The sequence below is a fragment of the Malaya genurostris genome, chromosome 1 (assembly GCF_030247185.1).
Source record: "Malaya genurostris strain Urasoe2022 chromosome 1, Malgen_1.1, whole genome shotgun sequence".
Lineage (NCBI taxonomy): Eukaryota > Metazoa > Arthropoda > Insecta > Diptera > Culicidae > Malaya > Malaya genurostris.
The window spans coordinates 62,082,505-62,102,914 of NC_080570.1; the positions used below are offsets into that span (position 1 = coordinate 62,082,505).

At 37.3% G+C, this 20,410-nt stretch overlaps 2 protein-coding genes across 5 annotated transcripts in view; one reads left to right on the forward strand and one right to left on the reverse strand.

Moving 5' to 3' along the window:
- Positions 1 to 1,147: 1,147 nt before the first annotated feature.
- Positions 1,148 to 15,176, forward strand: LOC131440257 (cilia- and flagella-associated protein 36). The gene is made up of 4 exons (XM_058611375.1): positions 1,148 to 1,348; positions 1,410 to 1,878; positions 1,942 to 2,113; positions 14,285 to 15,176. The coding sequence occupies exons 1-4, from the start codon at positions 1,246 to 1,248 to the stop codon at positions 14,546 to 14,548; spliced, it is 1,008 nt and encodes a 335-aa protein (XP_058467358.1). The 5' UTR covers positions 1,148 to 1,245; the 3' UTR covers positions 14,549 to 15,176.
- A 128-nt stretch (positions 15,177 to 15,304) lies between these two features.
- The window catches only part of LOC131440256 (proteoglycan Cow), a 446,450-nt gene continuing 441,344 nt past the window's right edge, over positions 15,305 to 20,410 (reverse strand). For all 4 annotated transcript variants that reach the window (XM_058611374.1, XM_058611371.1, XM_058611373.1 and 1 more), the window contains one exon: positions 15,305 to 17,363. In XM_058611374.1, coding sequence (XP_058467357.1) covers positions 17,251 to 17,363 — 113 coding nt within the window. In that variant the 3' untranslated portion in view covers positions 15,305 to 17,250. The remainder of the gene's footprint in view (positions 17,364 to 20,410) is intronic.

Genomic DNA, 20,410 nt, shown 5'->3' on the forward strand with positions numbered 1-20,410 from the left:
CTTGCCAAATCTGGCCAAAACATTACGGGATGGCCGTGGGATCGAATGAACGGGAAAATTCGTTTTTGGAGACACTCTTTTTGGTATAGTTCCGATGTCATTGTCTTATTTGTAACGAAAACTTTAGTTTTTTTTGCCACAACTGCAAATGCCCTGCCAAATCATAAATTTGCTTGCAAATTTGTTGGCAAAAACAAATTTAATTACGATTACGAATTTTGACCACACTATTCTGTTTTATGGTCCGATTGGGCTGTTTGCTAGCTCGATACGACTTGATTCCTGCCCGGAGTCGAGTTCTCTTCACGATACTATGGGCAGCACCGAATTTTCTGGCCAAATCACGGTCCGACAGATTAGGATTCCTCTTAATCGTTTTCAAAATATTACCACGCAGTTTCCGGTCGACAGTCCATTCCGACGATTGGCTTGAGGCTTCTGAATCGTCGTCAATGGTTTCTTATACCGTTTGATAACGCGCCATACGGTATTTCTGGGCAATTTCAACTGTTTAGCTAGCCTAGATGCAGACCACAATGGATTTTCCAAACAACTGTGCACATTTTTTCCCTTCTTTCGGCTTCCATGTTGATTGTTTACAAAATACAGTCGATTTGCGGAATGTCAAAAATCATACGTGAAGCTGACAAAATTCCCGACACGTGGGCGTCAAGAACTTCCAAATCCGTCCACCAGGAGCATTAATACAATTACCTTCTCTCGGGCACAGTCACAAATTTTATTTGAATACTCCGTAATGACAATTCCAGTGGTAAAATTTGAAATGTGTCAGTTAAAAACGACGGTTAAAGGCACATCGAGAATTAGATACATAAGTAATCTTCAGTAACATTATTTTTTTTATCTGAGGGCCCCTCCCAAAACGAAATCTTGGGTACGGGCCTGCGTGGAATAATATTTTAAGAGCTGAAGGCGAAACTGAAGCATATTTATTCCAAGTCGACTAAATTGATAAAATTAAAACAACTAAAAATAATTTCTATTGTTTGGTTCTATTGTTTGGTTCTCTATTTTTCACCGTTCCATCTGGTTGCACCACGTAAAGGCGGCACTGTTATTTCTTTGATGCGCAAAGTCGTTATCAAGAATGAGCAGAAATGGCCGTTGCCGTGGATACCATTTGCACTAAACACTGAATGTGTACCGCTGACCGGATAGAGGAACACTTTAATCGACGATAAATATATTGTACATTACCGCCATCACCAGTTTCCTATCTAAAAGATGACCGAAGACAACTCGTGGGTTTTCGATTCCTTGGTGTGCTTTCTGCATGGACCAGCTTGGAATGCACCACTGCAAACATTCATCGAGGACAAATCCATAAGTATAATACTCACGAACGGTAACGTAATGAATAATTAACGATCCTCCAACTTTGGTTATAGTATTTGACCCCAATATAAGTTCCGTTGAAGATAATCCAGAGTTCCGAAAGGTGCATGACGAGTACAAAAATCTGGTAGATTACATGCTCGGTTCCTTCATGGAGGAAATGCAAATCACGCCGGAGCAATTCGAGTTCGCCTGTTTGGAGGGCCGTAACACGGCGACCGATACGGGCGTAGTGGAGGGAGAACCGACTGGTGGCAATACGTTCTCCTTTCACCAGGGATTGTTCCAGCAGATTTGGGCTGCCAACGATATTCGAATTTTCATCCGCATGATGACGCAGCGCAATGTGGAAATTCAACTGCAAGCGTTGGATTTGATTGAACAGCGTCAGGCATCGCTGGGTTCCGGTTCGGTTGAAAAGGAAGACAGCAATATCGAACCCGAACCGGCACCGGGTGTGGAGCTGTCTGATGGGGAGCCGGTTCAAGACGAAGGACATGTTGGTAGAACGGACATGACAGGGTGCGTGAAAGAGTGAAAAAAATGTTGACGTGATTTTCAAATTTCGTGATTTTCATATGACAGCCGTGATTCAGCAGCCGAAGTCAAGATGGATCAAGCTATCATCAAATCGGTGGATGAAGGAAATAAAGCCGAACCTTCAATTTCACGGTCAATACATGAGTCACCAATTAACGATGGGGAAGATGTGAATGATAAATTTAAACGACTCAACTTGTTTTTTGTTCAGGATACGGTGAGTATTTGTCAATTAGGGAGAAGAATTTTTTTTTTCATAAATACGTTTATTTCTTAAGGCAATTTACATAAGTTTTTCTTCGCCGTAGCATCACTTTTACATAATATTCTTATCCTAATTTAATTCTAACATAGTCACAACGTTTTGAATTTATTAAAACATATTCTCTTATAGCTTAAATATCATCTTAGGTAACTCGTCATTAATTATGAAATCTACTCGGAAATATTATTTGAACCAAACGATTACCTTCTATAAATTATAAAATAAGCTGTTTTTTTTGACATTTTGTTGATAATTTCATAAACTGTTTCGAGTTTGTTTGTATCATTACATAATTTTTATTCTAATTTAGCTATTGGTTGAACTCATGGACGCAGCTGGGATCAGAGCTAAGTCTTAAAAGGGGCCTTTATTAAATTGAAACTCCAATTTTCTTTATGAAATGATAAATAAGTTTCATGTATGAAAGGTCACGACAAGCAAGAATGTCTCGAACTGGGATATTGGATAGTCTACCTTGGGTACGCAAAGAATTTATTAGTTGAGATCTGACATCACGATACTCCACGCATGTCCAAACGACATGATCAATATCCCGATAACCTTCTCCGCAAGCACAATGATTAGTCTCGGAGAGCCCAATTCGAAGGAGATGTGCATCTAACGTGTAGTGATTGGACATGAGTCTGGACATCACACGAATGAAATCCCTACTCACATCCAGTCCCCTGAACCATGCCTTTGTCGATATATTCGGAATAATTGAGTGCATCCACCGACCCAGATCATCTCTATCCCAAGAAGCTTGCCAGCTGGCAAGTGTTCTTTGGCGAGACGAGCTATAGAATTCGTTGAAAGCAATCGGTCGCTCATAAATTTCACCCTCAATAGCACCACGTTTGGCTAAAATATCGGCTCTTTCATTGCCAGGAATGGAGCAATGAGCCGGGACCCAGACTATAGTGATTAGATAATTATTGTTCAATATGTCGTTCAGGCACTGTTTTATTTTGCCCAGGAAAAACGGTTCAGTCTTGCCAGTCATGTTTGAGCGAATGGCTTCAATTGCACTCAGACTATCTGTGAAGAGGAAATAATGGTTTGGAGATAATGTGACGATTACACTCAAACTATAATGAACTGCTGCTAGCTCTGCTATATAAACAGATGCAGGTTCTTGAAGCCTAAATGAGGCCGAAACATTATTGTTGAACATACCAAACCCTGTCGCTTCTTCAATTCGCGATCCGTCCGTGTAAAACATTTTCTCAGAGTCAATATGCCTGAACTTACTTGAAAATATTTTTGGGATTTCCGTCGAGCGTAGGTGATCCGGGATTCCACGCACTTCGCGCTGCATGGATGTGTCGAAAAATAAAGTTGAGTCAGGGACATTTAGGAGGCTGACATGGATAGGAATATATCTTGAAGGGTTGATTTCCTGTGACATATGGTTAAAATATACTGTCATGAATTTTGTTTGAGATCGAAGCTCGACTAGTCGTTCGAAATTATTAATTACCATGGGATTCAGCACCTCACATCTTATTAGCAGGCGTGATGAAAGCTCCCAAAATCGATCTTTTAATGGAAGAACTCCCGCCAGAACTTCAAGACTCATTGTATGTGTTGAATGCATGCAGCCTAAGGCAATTCGCAAACAACGGTACTGAATTCGCTCAAGTTTGATAATATGAGAGTTTGCAGCGGAACGAAAACAAACGCATCCATATTCCATCACTGAAAGTATCGTTGTTTGATACAATTTTATTAGATCTTGCGGATGAGCACCCCACCAAGATCCTGTTATTGTTCGAAGAAAATTTACTCTTTGTTGGCATTTCGTTATCAGATACCTAATGTGACCTCCCCACTTGCATTTGGAATCGAACCACACCCCGAGGTATTTAAAAGTTAAAACCTGTTGGATCATTCTTCTTATCATATGGAGCTGAAGCTGCGCGGGATCATGCTTTCTTGAAAAGACAACTAACTCTGTTTTCTCCGCAGAGAATTCGATACCAAGGTGAACAGCCCAAACGGACAAGTTATCTAAGGTATCTTGCAATGGTTTATGCAGATCAATAGCTTTGGGTCCAGTCACTGAAACCACGCCATCATCTGCCAATTGTCTTAGTGTACATGGGGTTACAAGACAGCTGTCAATGTCATTCACGTAAAAATTATAAAGGAGCGGACTGAGGCATGAGCCTTGCGGTAGACCCATGTAGCTAATTCTGAATGTTGTCAAATCGCCATATGAAAAATGCATGCGTTTCTCTGACAAAAGGTTGTGCAAATAATTATTTATAACCGCTGGGAGTCCATGTTGGTGGAGCTTGTCTGAAAGAACATCAATGGAAACTGAATCAAATGCTCCTTTAATGTCTAAAAATACAGATGCCATTTGTTGCTTTTGAGCGAAGGCAATTTGGATGTCAGACGAAAGTAATGCAAGGCAATCATTCGTCCCTTTATTTCTACGGAAGCCAAACTGAGTATCTGACAACAAACCGTTCGTCTCGACCCAAGTGTCGAGACGTCGTAGAATAATTTTTTCGAACAATTTTCTGATGCAGGACAACATCGCAATGGGTCTATATGAGTTGTGATTGGAAGCTGGTTTCCCCGGCTTTTGAATGGCGATAACTTTCACTTGTCTCCAGTCAGGTGGAACAATATTTTGCTCAAGAAACTTGTTGAACAATTCCAACAAACGTCTTTTTGCGAGGTCGGGCAGATTCTTCACCAAGTTGAATTTAATTCTGTCCAACCCAGGAGCGTTATTGTTACAAGACAAGAGTGCTATAGAAAATTCCATCATTGAAAATGGGTTATTAATAAAACCATTATTTGGAGGAGATTCCCTTATAATGCTCTGCGTAGGAACAGAATCTGGGCAAACTTTCCTAGCAAAGTCAAATATCCATCGGTTCGAGTATTCATCACTCTCATTGCCCACGTTACGATTCCTCATTCGTCTAGCCGTATTCCAAAGAGTGCTCATTGAGGTTTCTCTTGACAAACCTTCGACAAAATGTCTCCAATAGCTACACTTTTTGGCTCGAAGTATGCTCTTGTACTTGGTTTCTAAAACCATAAGTTTTTCAAAATTCTGAGGAGTTCCTCCTCCCCGTTTTAGAAACGTCTTGCAAGCATTTTGTTTTGCGAGTTTAGCCTCTGAGCACTCTTTGTCCCACCAGGGGTTGGGAGGCCTTCTGTTAGTCGTTGGCCCAGGAAAGCGTTTAGTTTGGGATTGTTCTGCTGCCTCCAGAATCGAGCAAATGAGGAAGTCATATTCTTCAAGTGGAGGGAGCTCTTCCATTGAATTCAAAATACTAGAGATACTACTTTGGTATTTAATCCAGTCGATATTTTTTGTCAAATCATATGGAATACTAGCTGAAGTAGCAATGCAATTGCTATTGCTAATTGAGATGATGATTGGTAAATGATCGCTACCGTGTAAATCAGGCAATATTTTCCAGGTGCAATCTAGTCGAATTGATGTTGAGCAAAGAGATAGATCTAATGCACTTGGGCGTGCAGGAGGTCTTGGGATCCGTGTCATGCTACCCATATTTAATACCGTCATGCTAAAATTGTCACAAATGTTTTGTATTAAAGATGATCTGCTATCATTGTAAACGGAGCCCCACATCATTCCGTGCGAATTTAAATCCCCCAGAATCAATCGTGGAGCAGGAAGGGCTTCAACCATTTCATTAAGCTGTCGCTGTCCAACTTGTGCTTTTGGAGGAATATAAACCGAAGCTATGCAAATATCTTTGCCTTTAATGTTTATTTGGCAAGCAACAACTTCTATACTAGAAGTTGAAGGGATGTTTAATCTATAAAAGGAATAGCATTTCTTAATTCCCAAAAGCACTCCACCATACGGAGAGTCTCTATCGAGACGTATAATGTTAAAATCATTAAAATTTAAAGCTATGTTTGAAGTAAGCCATGTTTCGCATAAAGCAAATACATCACATTTTTGGCTATGCAATAAAATTTTAAATGAATCAAGTTTTGGCATGATACTTCGACAATTCCACTGCAGGACAGTGATTGTATCATTTGCGACGGGTGATAAATTATCCATCAAAAGATACAAAACCTGAGACAATTGGCCATTGAGCTGATAACTGCTTCAAAAAGGTTCTAGCTATTGGAAGGAATGCCATTATGAGGGTCTTTAAGGGTTCAGATATATTGAATGCTGAGAAAATCCATTCAACAATTTCCGAAAACTTCAGTAATCCTGTTGGTGGCTGTGAAATGGAGCCCACAGGATTATTACCTTTTTCTGTGCTAGATCCTGGATTGGTTTGTGAATTTGACAAACCAGGAGGCACAGTCTTTGGTTTTGACTTTTTTTGTTTAACACGGGTATCTTTTTTTGAAGATGAAACTTTAGGTGTCTTTTTTGGTAATTTGGGAGAAGACTTCTTTCTCTTAACTGACCCTTGGGTAGTGATAAACGAATTACCTTCACTATTTTCGTCAGAGTCAGAGTCCTCTGGTTCCTCTAGATTTGAAAACCCGTTTTCGGTTTCCAAAGGGGGGACATCAATGACCGTTTTAAGCATTTCTGCATATGTGCGCTTAGACCGTGCTTTTAAAGAAAGCTTAATTTTGTCTTTGTGTACTTTAAATGCAGTGCATACTGAAATATCCTCATGAGGACTTTCTCCACAATAAATACATTTTTCAATTTCCTTGTTGCAATCATTATCTTTATGAGGCCCTTCACACTTAATACATTTTGGTTTATTACTACAGTAAGTAGCTGTGTGGCCGAATTTTTTGCAGTTCGTACAATTCATTACATTTGGAACAAAAAGCCGAACAGGGAGGCGAATTTTATCGACATAGACATGGGACGGCAACGCAGACCCGGCAAATGTCACTCGAAACGAGTCTGATGGGCGATAAACTTTCTTTCCCTCTTCATGAACTACTGAGTACAGTTGTTTGCACTCCAGTATTTTCACACCCTCAAGCATAGAGTTCTTGAACCGACCAACACCATGCTTGAGTAAATCATCTACCGAAAGACTCGCTTCGGTAACAACACCGTCAATTTCGACATCTTTGGAGGGTATGTAAACTTTATACTCTTTAATGAAATGTTCCGAAGAGACAATATCAATTTAGTGAATATCATTCGCGTGTTTCAAATTATTTACCACAACACGAATTTTATCGTTATTTACTTTTATGATCTCTTTGATTGAAGAGTATCGTGATGTCAAACCTTTATTAATTTGTAAAATGTTTAATGGCTTTGATATACGTCTAAAAAAGACTATCCAAGGCCCAGAAGAGCTCTCCTGATATTTTTTCGTTCGTGGGGGTATAGGATTCATGCTAGGATTTACGTCCATGGATTCATCCATCACATTAAAATTTTTAATCAAACTTTAAATAAAAAATGAAACCAACACTACACAGTACTCAATCAAAAGGAAAAGAAAAAACTTCTACCTTGAAATTGTTGTCTATCTCCGTTGCACTGCCGTGTAGATTCTCGTTGCTCTAGATGTTCTTGTTGGATGTGATGCTACTGCTACCTGACATCCAGCACCACTCGAATTCCGATTTGCTTTCGTCTTCGCCAGCTGTAACCAGCGCAGGTCACCGGTGTATACCTGCGTGTTGTATGGCAGTGGAAAGACCGAGTTGTCTTGTCTCCTTCTTCCTTGTGCTCCGCACCGATATGCTTCTGCACCGAAGTGCCTTCGCACCGGTGTGCCTTTGCACTCTCCTGCTTCTATGTGCCTTTGCACTCTCCTTCTTCGATGTGCCTTTGCACTCTCTTGCTCAGCACTTGTGGCTGTGTATTGTGGCCTGGGTAGAGCTTGGGAAACGCCCTTTGTTGTTTCCTTCACCAGCTTGGCCCAGCACTAGGGCTCTCTTATGCAGCACGACTATACGTTTTAACGGCTGCTGCCAACAGGTCTCTACCTGTAGTTCAACCGTTGTCGTATTTAACGCGTGTAAACTAACCAGCGTTATTAAACTGTACGCTTCTATACACAACCTTCTCGGTTGAACGGCTATTACTGAAATGGGGGAGAAGAATTTAGTTAGAAGTAACATCTAGGAATCGTAAAATAGGATTCGACAACAAGCGGATGACGAGCCACATGTCGCTCTTTGGATGTGAAGTAACGGCTCTTTCGTTCTATACACCTATATTATTTGGTTGCATTAAAGAAAAGTGAAGTAATTCAACTAGTGGTGTAATAATGACCTTATCATATCACTCATATTCTCGTATAGAACACAGTGATATTCTTCAAAATACTTTGACAGTGATGCCAGATAGTTGTACACGGAGAACCCGCAGATAGCAAAATTACAATATTGCAATTGTTGTTTCACGCCCTAGTTTTTTCAACTGAAATGTTGTTGATTTAACCAACCTAACAGTTGATTTTATCATTACCATTCAGGTAAACGAAATTGCTGTATTCGAATGCTTTCACTTGGCAGAGAACGAAGCAAAACGCAAAACAAAAATCCTCTTCGTTTCACCAGATACGTTTCATATTGAAAATTTTCAATGGCAATAGAACGTCATTTATGTCAGTTACGTAGTGGCCATTTCATGTAAATAAAAGTATGCAGAAGAACATGAGAGTTAATTGTGAAACAAGTGTTCCATGTACTGAATAGATATTCGTACAGTATAAATGTTTCAATTTCATCTGTGAGTAATGTATTTTCGAACACTTCATGTCAATGTAATTAAAAACACTTAACACCTAAAACTGGCTTCTAAAGTAAAGTGATGGTATTTGTAGCATTGGCTTGTCAGCAACATTCTTCAAAACGAAGAGCTCTTCCAGCGAGCCATTCTGCAAATGGAGGAAAAATTTCTTAATGCCCTGTAAACATTTTGCTGGTGAATTCTCTCTTGGGAATTATAATCTTTTGTTGCATTTCAATATAATCTGTGAGTTTAGTGATAAAGCTATAAGCAGCTACTTAGGCAAAATTTCGTTGTTCAGGCGGTGAACGATTAGCTGCCCCCGAAGAGACTAGCAGTTCAAATAACGTATGATTTGATTAAAACAACTGTTACATTTTTTGCTTTCATGTATACAGGTAACTTTGCTGGAGTTGTGCCATTGCTCAGTTGCACGAGTGACACCTCATTGAAACGTTTCATTTGGCGCTTAGGGTGTATGTCATTTCTAAACTGTAACGTTTCCTTGCTCGTTTGTGATGCGTGTCTTTGCTGGGTGTTCATCACGATAAATAAATAATGACAGTTTAGTTAAAACAATAATCGATTAGATTAGTTAGATAGTATTAGTACCAAATTTTAACCAAATTCAGAAAAACAACTTACATTTGAGTTGTTTTGCGATCGCTGGCTTTTGCGTGTGGATACCTTGATAATATGATGTCTCTGGAATCATCTAACTTAATTTATAGAACGAAACAGGTTGAAAATTGAAACACAATTCTTCTTTTAATTCCAGTTCCGCAATTCCGGATTCGGATAACATTCAATAGCAGCATATGAAGCCATGACATTTTTGATTTCAATATCAGTTTGTGAAAATCGGTCCTGCCATCTCGGACAGAAATGAGTGTGCTCAATTTTTCAGTACTTCCGGGACTGGAATCCATGGGCCGGTATAGCCGTATGGCTGGTATATAACATGATTTTTGCATTAAAATAGTTCAATGCCCAATTTGTCAACTTTGTTCGGCAATACACTAGTATAAAATTTTCACTTTATGAAAAGTTTTGAGTCAATTTTAAAAGATATAAGATTAAACTATAGATAAAATATCGATGTTGTTCTTTTGGAGCCGCAAATTGATCAAGTTTTGGTACGTAACACGACATATTGACGATAAATAATAAAACAACATTAACAATTCAAACTGTCTATTAAACTAAAACTTAATTTTTATCTCGGCTAAAAAAGATGCCGAAACCGAACGGCCTAAACCGATATTTTACTGAAATTTTGGCAATGATAGCTCTTTCCAAAATACTCGATTTATTATCTCCGATTTCTTAGCAATTCAAAATGTTATACTGATATTCGGTTTTGTACATTACCGTGTTTACCAGCAATTGGTCGTTTTACCGATATCAGCAAGTTAATGATATCAACTTACTGGAATCTCGGTAAATTTTAATTAATTGCTTAGAATCTCGGCAATAGCTCGTATGCATGAACACAAATAATTTCGGTAATTTCTTTCCAAAAGCGACGAAGATCTCGGTAATGTATAGTCTTCCTGAAACCGAAATGCAAAACACCTGTCGAATGAAAAATAACGAAAATTTCAGTTGTTTAAGGCTTCTACTTACAATTTCAGGAAAACAGCCATTGTTGAAAAACGCTGAAGCAGTTTCCTCCGTTACTGTTGGATCTTCAAGAAAAAAGCAAAAAATTGTTCTAAATATACTGACATTTCTCTCTTGAATTTCCGCTCAAGGACTGCGAAGAAAACTGCTTTTGCGTCTTGCAACAATGGCCGTTTTTATAAGATTGTAAATTGCCGCCCTATATTTATCGAAATGATTGCCGAGCATTCAAATCTTGGAGATTCAGAAAAAAATCCAAGTGTGCAGAGTGTAAGTAGTACACACACACACACACACACACACACACACACACACACACACACACACGCGCGCTCGCACTCACACACACACTGATTTTGAAAATATCGACCTGTTTGTTTTTATCCAAAAGTTTTGGAATCCCAATTAAGTCTTTAAAACACAAAAACACTTTTGGAATTTCAGAAATAACTAGATTATCGCAGAAAGCACAACATACGTCTGATCGGCTTGACTACTAATAAGAAAATAGATGAATCTGAAATAATACGATGACAGAAGATTCGCCTCTCTTCCTCGGAAACCGCCTAAACTCTTGGAGTCGTGCTCTCGAGGCCTCTTTTGTTCCGAGTCTTAGGGTTGGTGGAAGTAGGGGAGTTTTCGGATGTGTGTTTGACATAATCTAAAAGGAAACAATTTCTACATTGACAACGTATTTATTCCGGTCTATTCACGGCTAAGCAGGAGCCCAGGTGATAACGACTTAGAACAAATTCAGCAGCTGGAAGTTTTATATGGGAGATCTATAATGAACCTGAAACGGGAACAAACGCATCTCCAGTGAGTCGTTCTAGTTTTATTTATTCGAACAGTTCTTCTGTCAAATCTAAAACTGGCATACGCTGCTGTTATATTTTTCATATATTTGAAACACGCGAAAAACACTTCCGGGGCTGCCAGTTTTTCTTGTTATAAAATCCAGATTAAAATTCTAAAACTGACATTCGAAAACCGAAGTGCAAAGTTGTATATGGGCGAGCTATAATAGAACCTGAAACTAAAACAATCGTATCCCCAGCCGGCCTTTCTAGTTTTATTTATTCAAGCAGCTTTAAACTGGTATACGTTGCCGTTCTATTTCTTCTATATTTGAAGGCATGTTCAGGAGTGTTGCAGTTCTAGATGTATAATTTAAGTTTATAAATTTAAATCTGGAAATTATAACAAGAAAAACTGACAACCTCAGCAGCGTTATACTCGTGTTTCAAAACTACATAGAATGAAACGGCAGCGTATACCAGTTTTGAATTTGACAGTTCGAATAAATAAAACTAAAACGGCTTGCTGGAGATACGTTTTTACGCATATAAAACTTCTACCTGCTGAATTCGAACCGACCCACCTCACACGGTCGACCTTCTCCAAATAACCTGGCTCTTCATCTTCTAAAATCGCTACCCAATTCAATCTCTCTCTCTCCCTCTCTCGATTCCTTCGCTCTCGTTCTGCCCGCATTTCCGTTCCATTTTCCTTCCGTACACTGGCGAAACCACTCCAATTTTTGCGTTTATTCTTCTTCTGCGTAAATTATTCATCACCTTTTTTTAAATAGACCGTTTCATTTACACTAATACACGCAGAAAAATTTATTTTATATTTTAATGTAATGCACTTTGAATTCAAAGATATTTTATTTTGAATCAGCGCTTATTTTCATTTTCCTTTAATTCAAATACATTTGATAATTACATCAAAGCAAATTATTATTGGGAATAAATAAAAGAAACATTTAATTCAAATATATTGTGCTTTGAATTCAAATATATTTCATTTCCATCTGAATTTCATTTCACTATACATATCTGAATTTCATTTCACAAATACAATTTTCATTTGATTCAAAGCCAATCAGTTTTGTTTCTAAAATCAGGGTTTCGTGCGACTGTAGATTCAATGATGGATTTTTTTTTAAATTCTATAAATTGTTATTTGAAAAGAATTTTTGACTAATTATTGTAAATTAAATTTTTATTTATTGTTGAATGCATTTTGTGCGCTCAGCTGAGTACGGATGCGTTTTTGACTCCACTACTTCCTTTCGTTCAATAAATTCCAAAAACTCTACTGTGAAACCGTTCTCTGGAATGAATACAAATGTAATTTCGTTTCACATACATAATTCATGACCTACCTATCTTATGAAAGCACTCACTATAATATCGCACAACTCAAACGATTTCAATAGTGCATATAAATTCGTCAACTGCTTCGAAACTTATTTCCGTACATTTTCCATTTAAATGATGTAATAAAATGAAATCTCAGCTAAAGTTGTGTTCAATCTCGCTAAATCAACTAATACAAATGTTTGATTCAATGAAAATGTTTTAGAATCAATAATCTCTGGCATGTGATTCAGGGACGAAAAATTTTAATCAACACCCATGAATTTGAAGCCAGTGTTAGTGATTGTCGAAAATTTGACAGAAGCTGCTATATTGCTATCTATATTGTATACAACATTTTCAATCCGGTAGAAGATGCTACAAGAACTCGAGTCTCTCAATGCATGAACCGCGAGAGAATTTTTCTACATTCCTTCGCTCCACTTCATACTCTGAGTATTTCACGGCCCTTAAAAAATTACAGTCTGATAATGATCGTTGCTGTGTGGAATTTCCCACAAGAGAATCGCAAGTTGACAATTATCGCAGAAAATCGAGTCGATGATTCAACTTGATGATTCTCATACTAGGTTGCAATATTTCAAAACCCTTGTGTGGAGCATTCACATACATTTTCATAGACACAACAAATACAAAGATTATATGCACATAGTTAGAATAAGCGGCAATAGTAAAATGATTCTATCGCAATTATCAACTGCCTGTATAGAATCGGATCGCGAAACGAGAATAAGCGACCGTTTGTTGCTTCAGAGAAGATCCCCACAGCGGCGTGCCAACCTTTGATTCTCAGAAATGTCATCGAGAGAAATTCGCTCTCGCACTGGTGTCGATTCTATGTTAAATGAGCCATGCCGGTTTTTTTTTGTTGCGATGATTTCCAACTCTCTTTGATGGCACTGATTCAATCGTTGAAGAGTTGCCAGTGAACGTTCTTTGATACGATAAAAGCCATCCTTGTTTGAAGCTAAGATTCAGTATATTTAATTCAGTTTAATTCAAGAGTCAACATATTTTTTTATTTGAATCTATCCAACAACATATTTGATTCAAATACATTCAATGTACTGTAACAAGCATTTGAATCAAATAAACTATCGATTTGTTTCAATAAAATTTTTAAATTTGAATCCATATCCCAAAATATTCGAATCTAATATACATTGTCATACTGAATTTGATTTAAAAAGAGTTATATTTGATTCAAATTTTAATTCAAAAATAATTTTATTTGATACAAACAAACAATTGTTTGAAGTTGACTTAAAGACTCAATATATTAGAATCTAATGTGTTCTATTTCTCTGCGTGTACACTAAATTTACAAAATATTGCGCTACTAACACACATTTTCTGAAGTTACATTACGGTAACTAGATCGATGTCGAATAATGACAGATAAGACTGGTGGCTTGAAATGCCCCATGGTTTGAGATTCCCTGCTCTCCCCTATTATTGTTGACACTTTCGGTTTCGGAAATGTTACCAAGTAAGTGACGTTAAAGCTTATTTTGGAGAACTTTTTCAATCAATCTGGAATTTTTGTATGTCAATCTGTCGTTAATTAATGGAAATATGAAAATAATTACCGAATTGTTAAAAATATCCAGAGTTCATTTTTCCTACTTAACTAGTTGAACTGTTGTTTTCTGCTTTCAGGTAAACAACGATGACATGCGTACGCGGCAGGAATATCTGCGATCACAGCGCGACAAAATTCTTCAACTGAAGAAACAGGCTCGAGCTCGTCAGCTGAACGAAACTATCAAGAAAAGTGAGCGACCCGCATCGGCTCAGGTTGCCCAAAAGATTCTGGAGAATGGAACGACCGATGGTTCTGCCGCACCGGATCCCTCAGGTGCGTCGTTGCAGTTGCGCAAAATGCTTGCCCAGCGACTACGAAGCGAAATCGTTGAGCAGTAGCTGTTAGTCGTAGGTAGACTCTAATTCTGTGGAGATGTGAATTGCAATTTTTAAATCTATTCTTGACAGCTTGATCGCAAAAATTAAAATTATTGCTTCACAATTTTTACAAAGCTCAGAATTATGTAGAAAATGTACACCTATACAAGTTATTGAACAGAGTTGGAATAATTATTTATTGAAAAATATATGCAGTTGATTAAACAACTGAAAGAGCGCAATGCACAGTGGTCCGAAACGGGAAATTAGCGTGACAAAAATATTTTCACTATTAAATATTACTCTTCTAAATACAACTTTTCGATAGAACGTTTCACAAAAAAGTTAGAACAAAAAAAGTGATTTTTTGGGAGCCACCCTACTTTTACTCGGGAAAATTAATGTAACTCGATCGAATGAAGAGCTAGAGAGGTGCTTTTTTCAACAAAGTTGCTCGCAATAAAATTTCCTACAACTTTATTGTACAACTAAATCATTTTGGAGTTGAATTAAAAAAGTTAGATTTCAGATTTCGATCTAAATGAGAACCACCGTAGTAATTTTTTTTCATCAAAAGGAGCGTCATTTGATTACAAACAACTTTTGTGAATACACCAACTACAAAAAACTAATATTGAACAGTGAAAATATTTTTGTCACGCTAATTTCCCGTTTCGGACCATAGTGCAATGTAGGACTTCTTGAAAGAAACGGCCGCAAATCAAATCCACCCAAGCTCGAGGCTGTGATATTCCGAAAGAAACTCATACAACACACTCCTTCCCAGATGTTGTTTATTTGTTGTTCTTCCATTAAAATGCTTAAGATGTACTAAATTGCCAAACTTTTTATCCACCATTCGTCAATCATTCCGGCTGAAATGACTATCTTCAGTGCTTCGCCTTTCATCTCAGATGTCGTTCACGTCCAGTAGTTTACTATTAATTTAATATTATTCGCTTGGTTTTTCTTGTTCATATCAAAAAGAATGCACAGTTAATTGTTTTGTTTGATTCGCTTCGGGCGTTTCATGTTCTGTTTTGACTGCCTGTAGTTTTGTTAGTTGTATGATGAATGATGTTTGTTTATGTTGTATACTTCGCCTATAATAGTGGAGTAGAGTTTTTATCCAATCCGATTTTGTATCATTTGTTAATTAATTAATATTTCATTTTGCTCTTTTGTCTAGTAATTTTCCACGAGTTTGTTGTTTTTTTTTATCTACGTTATTAAATGGTGATGTATAGAATGGTTTCATGTTTGGCGATGCACACCATGTTCTACTCGTGTTCTAAAGAACTTTTTTTTCTCTGGTATCGAAATTTTTTGTCAATAATAGGTCAGTTTAATTTTCTTGTGAAGCCCGTGCAAGTTTATGATATAAGTTTGAAGCATTTTCCATCTAACAAATGGCGATATCATCTGGCAAATGTGCAAAATGTAGAAACAAGTTTTATTTTGTATTTAATTGGTTTGTGTTGGTGGTAGTGGCATTGGGTAAGTAAAAGTAGTGTTTGCATCACATACCGAATTTAAACTGCATATCCTATCTTTGAACATTCAAAGCGCAGTGCGTGGTCTATTTATGGGTAATTTTTTTTCAAATATTCACGTTTAGTGGAATTGAATGGCTGGCTTGATTTGGTTTTCAGTTGACTGGTGTTGGCCTCTATTGGCTGCTGTTTAAATGCTATTAGCTATGAATACTGATGGCCTACTACGACTAGTGAAAGTGTGTTTTGTTGGTTTATGGCTTGAGTGCGACATTTCGCGGCGTTCTATTACTATACAGTAATAGCTATTCAACTGTTTCTCTTACTTGCGAAAATAAGGCTTTTTACAACAATATTTTTACGCTTCTTGTTAATAGAGGGTTCATTTTCAATTTGTTCAATCTTATTTATATTAGTTATTTTATCATTCAAACAACACAATAACATAAATACGTACGAGATCGATCTACTGCGAAATGTTGGAAATAATATTTTCAGGATCTTATCATGCTGACTGCTTTCCTGCGTGTGCTCAATGGCAACTGCATTTCTGGGTTTGCGAGCAGATCCGCTTTCATTTGCACGATTTATCTTATCCGTTCAATGATTGAAGCTATCATTTGTCTATCAAACTAAGCAATTTTTTTATATTTTTTTCTTACGTTTTACGGAGGACAGATCATTTCATGTGTTTTTGTCACAATTGTTTTTTTTATCGTTTCATCATTAGAAATTTTAAATTCGAAAATACAAACGTAATAACAATAAGGGAGATTCACGACGCCTACTGAATACTGGGACGGGGACTGATTCTACTTGCTTCTGTTTCAAACATCACACAGACCAAAATGTTCGGGATCAACGCCCTGAACGGAAAATCGTAACTTCTTTGATTACAAACAACAACTAGAACTGAAAAGAATCTGATATAGAAGTTTAACTTCTCACTCCCATCGATTTTTATTCATAAGTTAGTTGGCAAAGGAAACGCAATAAATCAAGGTTGTGCCGGGTAAGAATTCTACGTATATAAAATGGAAAGTTTTCTCTTCGCATATGGACTATTATCCCAGAACGCATATTTGTCCCACACGTAACGGAAAACCTGTACAAATAGGACAGATATGCGGTTTTGGGCGGTGTAACAGGTATGGAGAAAATTGAAAGTTCTGCTTTTTCTGTTTTGTTCGAAAAAAGGAGTGGGGGTGAAAGTGGATTTTTGTTTGTAACTTAGAAAACTAACAAACGATCGGCGCTTCCCTCCTGGCTGTCGTCGTCGTCCTCAGAGTCTTCAGCATCCTCATCGTCAGTGCTCAAAGTACTGGCATTGTTGATTATCTCGTCTATAAGATGAAACGGAAAAAAGCAAAATACACGTAAATTAGAGCATGAATAGAGAAACAAAATATTGATTGTTTTAAAATTTCATGATTTTAGGGTACTGAGATAAATACACTCACGAATTGTTACTGAATAAAATTTTCTTCAACTATATTATTTATTCAAAAGGATAACACTTGCTTATGTAGAATAGTCATATTGAAATTTTGATTGCAAATAACACAAAAAAGAACAATGTTTTTTGTATCCGATATTCTCGAACTAAAATCCAGGGATCGATATAGTCGAAGTCAGTTGGTATATCCAGGAACTAACATTCCAACTATACAAAGCCATCAGAGCAATTTTCATTTTCATAGCAGAAGCAATCAAGTTTTCTGCTGAAAACAGTATCAAACATGAAAATGCTATATAAAATTCCCGGCATACGTAGACGGTTGCAAGTTCGAAGAACCATAATAGAGAACAGACACCCAAGCTAGTATAAACTATTTTAAAAGTGCTGTCTGAAATACACATGTGAAAATTAGCTAAAAATCACCTTTGCGTTCGATTTTGCATGCATAGATTAGCATTGTATGCGAGTTCGAAAACAAGAGCTCATAAGCGACTACTGGGCTACCAGAAGCACCTTTGAACATTAAGGTTTTTTTACGCGATTTTCCTTAATACGGGTTTCTTTCGAGATTTTTAACGTGGATTTCCGAAGTTACACTTTTTTTTTCACGCGGATTTCCAAAGTTACGCGTTTTTACCTTTTTTAAATATAAAAAATAGGTATAGAATTCGCTCAAACTTTATAAAAATTTTCCGAGGCCCGAATGTCATTAACCAATCGATTCAGCTCGACGAACTGAGCAAATGTTCGTGTGTGTGTCTGTATGTGTGTTGTCAACTATGAGGTCGAGATCTCAGAGATGGCTGGACCGATTTTGATCAAACTAGTCGCAAATGAAAGGTCTCCCCGGCACCCTGAATGCTATTGAATGGTTTTGAGATCGGATGTTTACTTTTTGAGTTATACGAAGTTTTATGTCAAATGTCTGAATCGATGTCAAAATTTTCGATTTTTGACAGTATCACAATTGACCTTGAAAACAGAATATATTTTCAGACTTAAATTCCGCACGATAATACCTATCCTATATACCAAGCCATAGATTGTTTAAATCCGTCCATTTTTAACGGAGATATCGAAATTTTTGTGTAAGCGACTTTTTTCCCTATTCCAGCAGTAGAAGTTTTGAGCGCTGTCTGGCAAAGAAATGCTTGGGAGCAAAATAAAACACGATTTTTTATACTGTTACATAGATTTGTTTCTAAGTACCCAAAAGTCTGTGTATAGCATGATATTTTGCCTCGGTCCGATTTTAGCACGGTTCGTTTTTGGCAACATAATCGTTCGAATATGTCATATGTAAACCAGATGATGGCAGTTCGAGTTGAAAACAATTCCATAATTATATTGATTTTAACTACTTACAGCAATAAATGCTGGAAGAACATAACACCCATATACCATTCGAATCATTCCGTAGAGATCACCAAATGGGTGTGTGACAAATAATTTCACTCATTTTTTTCGGAGATGACTCAACCGTTTTCTGCAAACTCAGATTCATATGAAAAGTCGTATACTCCCACAAGGTTCTTGAATTATGTTTGGTTCCGACCTCTAGTTCCGGAACTGTAGGATGATATGTGAAACGAAATTAAAACTGTGTAATTCATTTTTCTCGTAGATGGTCGAACCGATCTAAGATTCAAATGAAAAGTTTTAAGATTCTATAAAACATCTTGTTTTTCAGTCAGATCCGACTTCCGGTTTCGGAGATACAGGATGAATAATATAAAAATGTCTATTTCAAAAAAAATAATCAAGTTTATCGGCTTAGCAGATTTGGATAGTCGATAACCAAATAAACTTATTTCATTTTTGGTTGTATTCAGTTTTCGTTTTGGAAGGCACCCACAAATTTAATTCGCACTACGATTTCTCAAAGATGTCTACATTTATTTTCAAACATTTTGAAACAAATGTAAACTATACTCAGGTGAATTTGTCTGACTTCGGCTACACCGAACTTCGAATTCCGGTTCCAGTATCGAATGGTTTCTCAAAGCTCGATCGTTTTCTCAAAAAAGCCAAATCGAATTTCAAAAACAAAAGTTCAAATTGAAATAAATCCAACTTTATCCAATTCTGACTTCCGATGCTGGAATTATAGGATGATGAATTTTTAAAATTCAAAACCATATAGAAGATGACAATACCGAAAAGCTTTAAAGTTGAACTCAAAAATATTGCAATTTATTCGTCATATGGCCATACGAATCGATTTGGGTTATGCTGGTTTCTGAATACCGGCTCTGGAAGTACCTTAAAGCAGGGTTGCTGAAATTCGCCTCACGCAACTCATTAACGCTCACCGCCTGCGAGCGATTCAAGAACGGAGACAGCAAAGCATGTAATGCCGGACGAGGCAAAAGCTCTGCTTAATATGTGACTGCCTGAGCGACTCGCGAGAGAGAAGAGATCTTGCTTTTACATGCTGGTTGCTATTCCGCCGTGAGCCATTCTCTACCATTTCAAGAGCAGGTATCATCAGGCACGAATAGCGCTTACATTGAGTCAATTTTTTACTCACTGCGAGTCAAAATGCCAGCAATCATGAATGCAAGTGTACGAAAAAAATTGAAGACAAAAATTAGCGATGCGATGGAAGCAATTTTTTATTTTGCTTAGTTTAATTGTCTCGTAGATATTGCCCTGATAAAAAGTGTGCGTTGAACATCACAAATTAGCTTGGAAAACTTTAAACGTAATATCATTACTTATCATTGGAAGATGGCGAAACGATTGGGTTGGATAAAAATTAAACTGATAAATAAAACTGATAGTCCACTTTAAAACGTCGTTTTAAATCGTATACTAATGTACATATAATGTACTTCCTACTGCAATAAAACTAATGAAACAGTTTATTCAGATTTCACCGAATACTATTCTCACGTTCGTACTCCGTGCTGTTGAAATTTTGCGGCAAGT

What these genes read in the sequence shown, in the direction of transcription:
- LOC131440257 (XM_058611375.1), top strand. Translation starts at nt 1,246, where the DNA reads ATGACCGAAGACAACTCGTGGGTTTTCGATTCCTTGGTGTGCTTTCTG. An exon ending in CATCGAGGACAAATCCATAA is followed by an intron (nt 1,349 to 1,409) that starts GTATAATACTCA and finishes CTTTGGTTATAG; the next exon opens with TATTTGACCCCAATATAAGT. An exon ending in TGTTTTTTGTTCAGGATACG is followed by an intron (nt 2,114 to 14,284) that starts GTGAGTATTTGT and finishes TTCTGCTTTCAG; the next exon opens with GTAAACAACGATGACATGCG.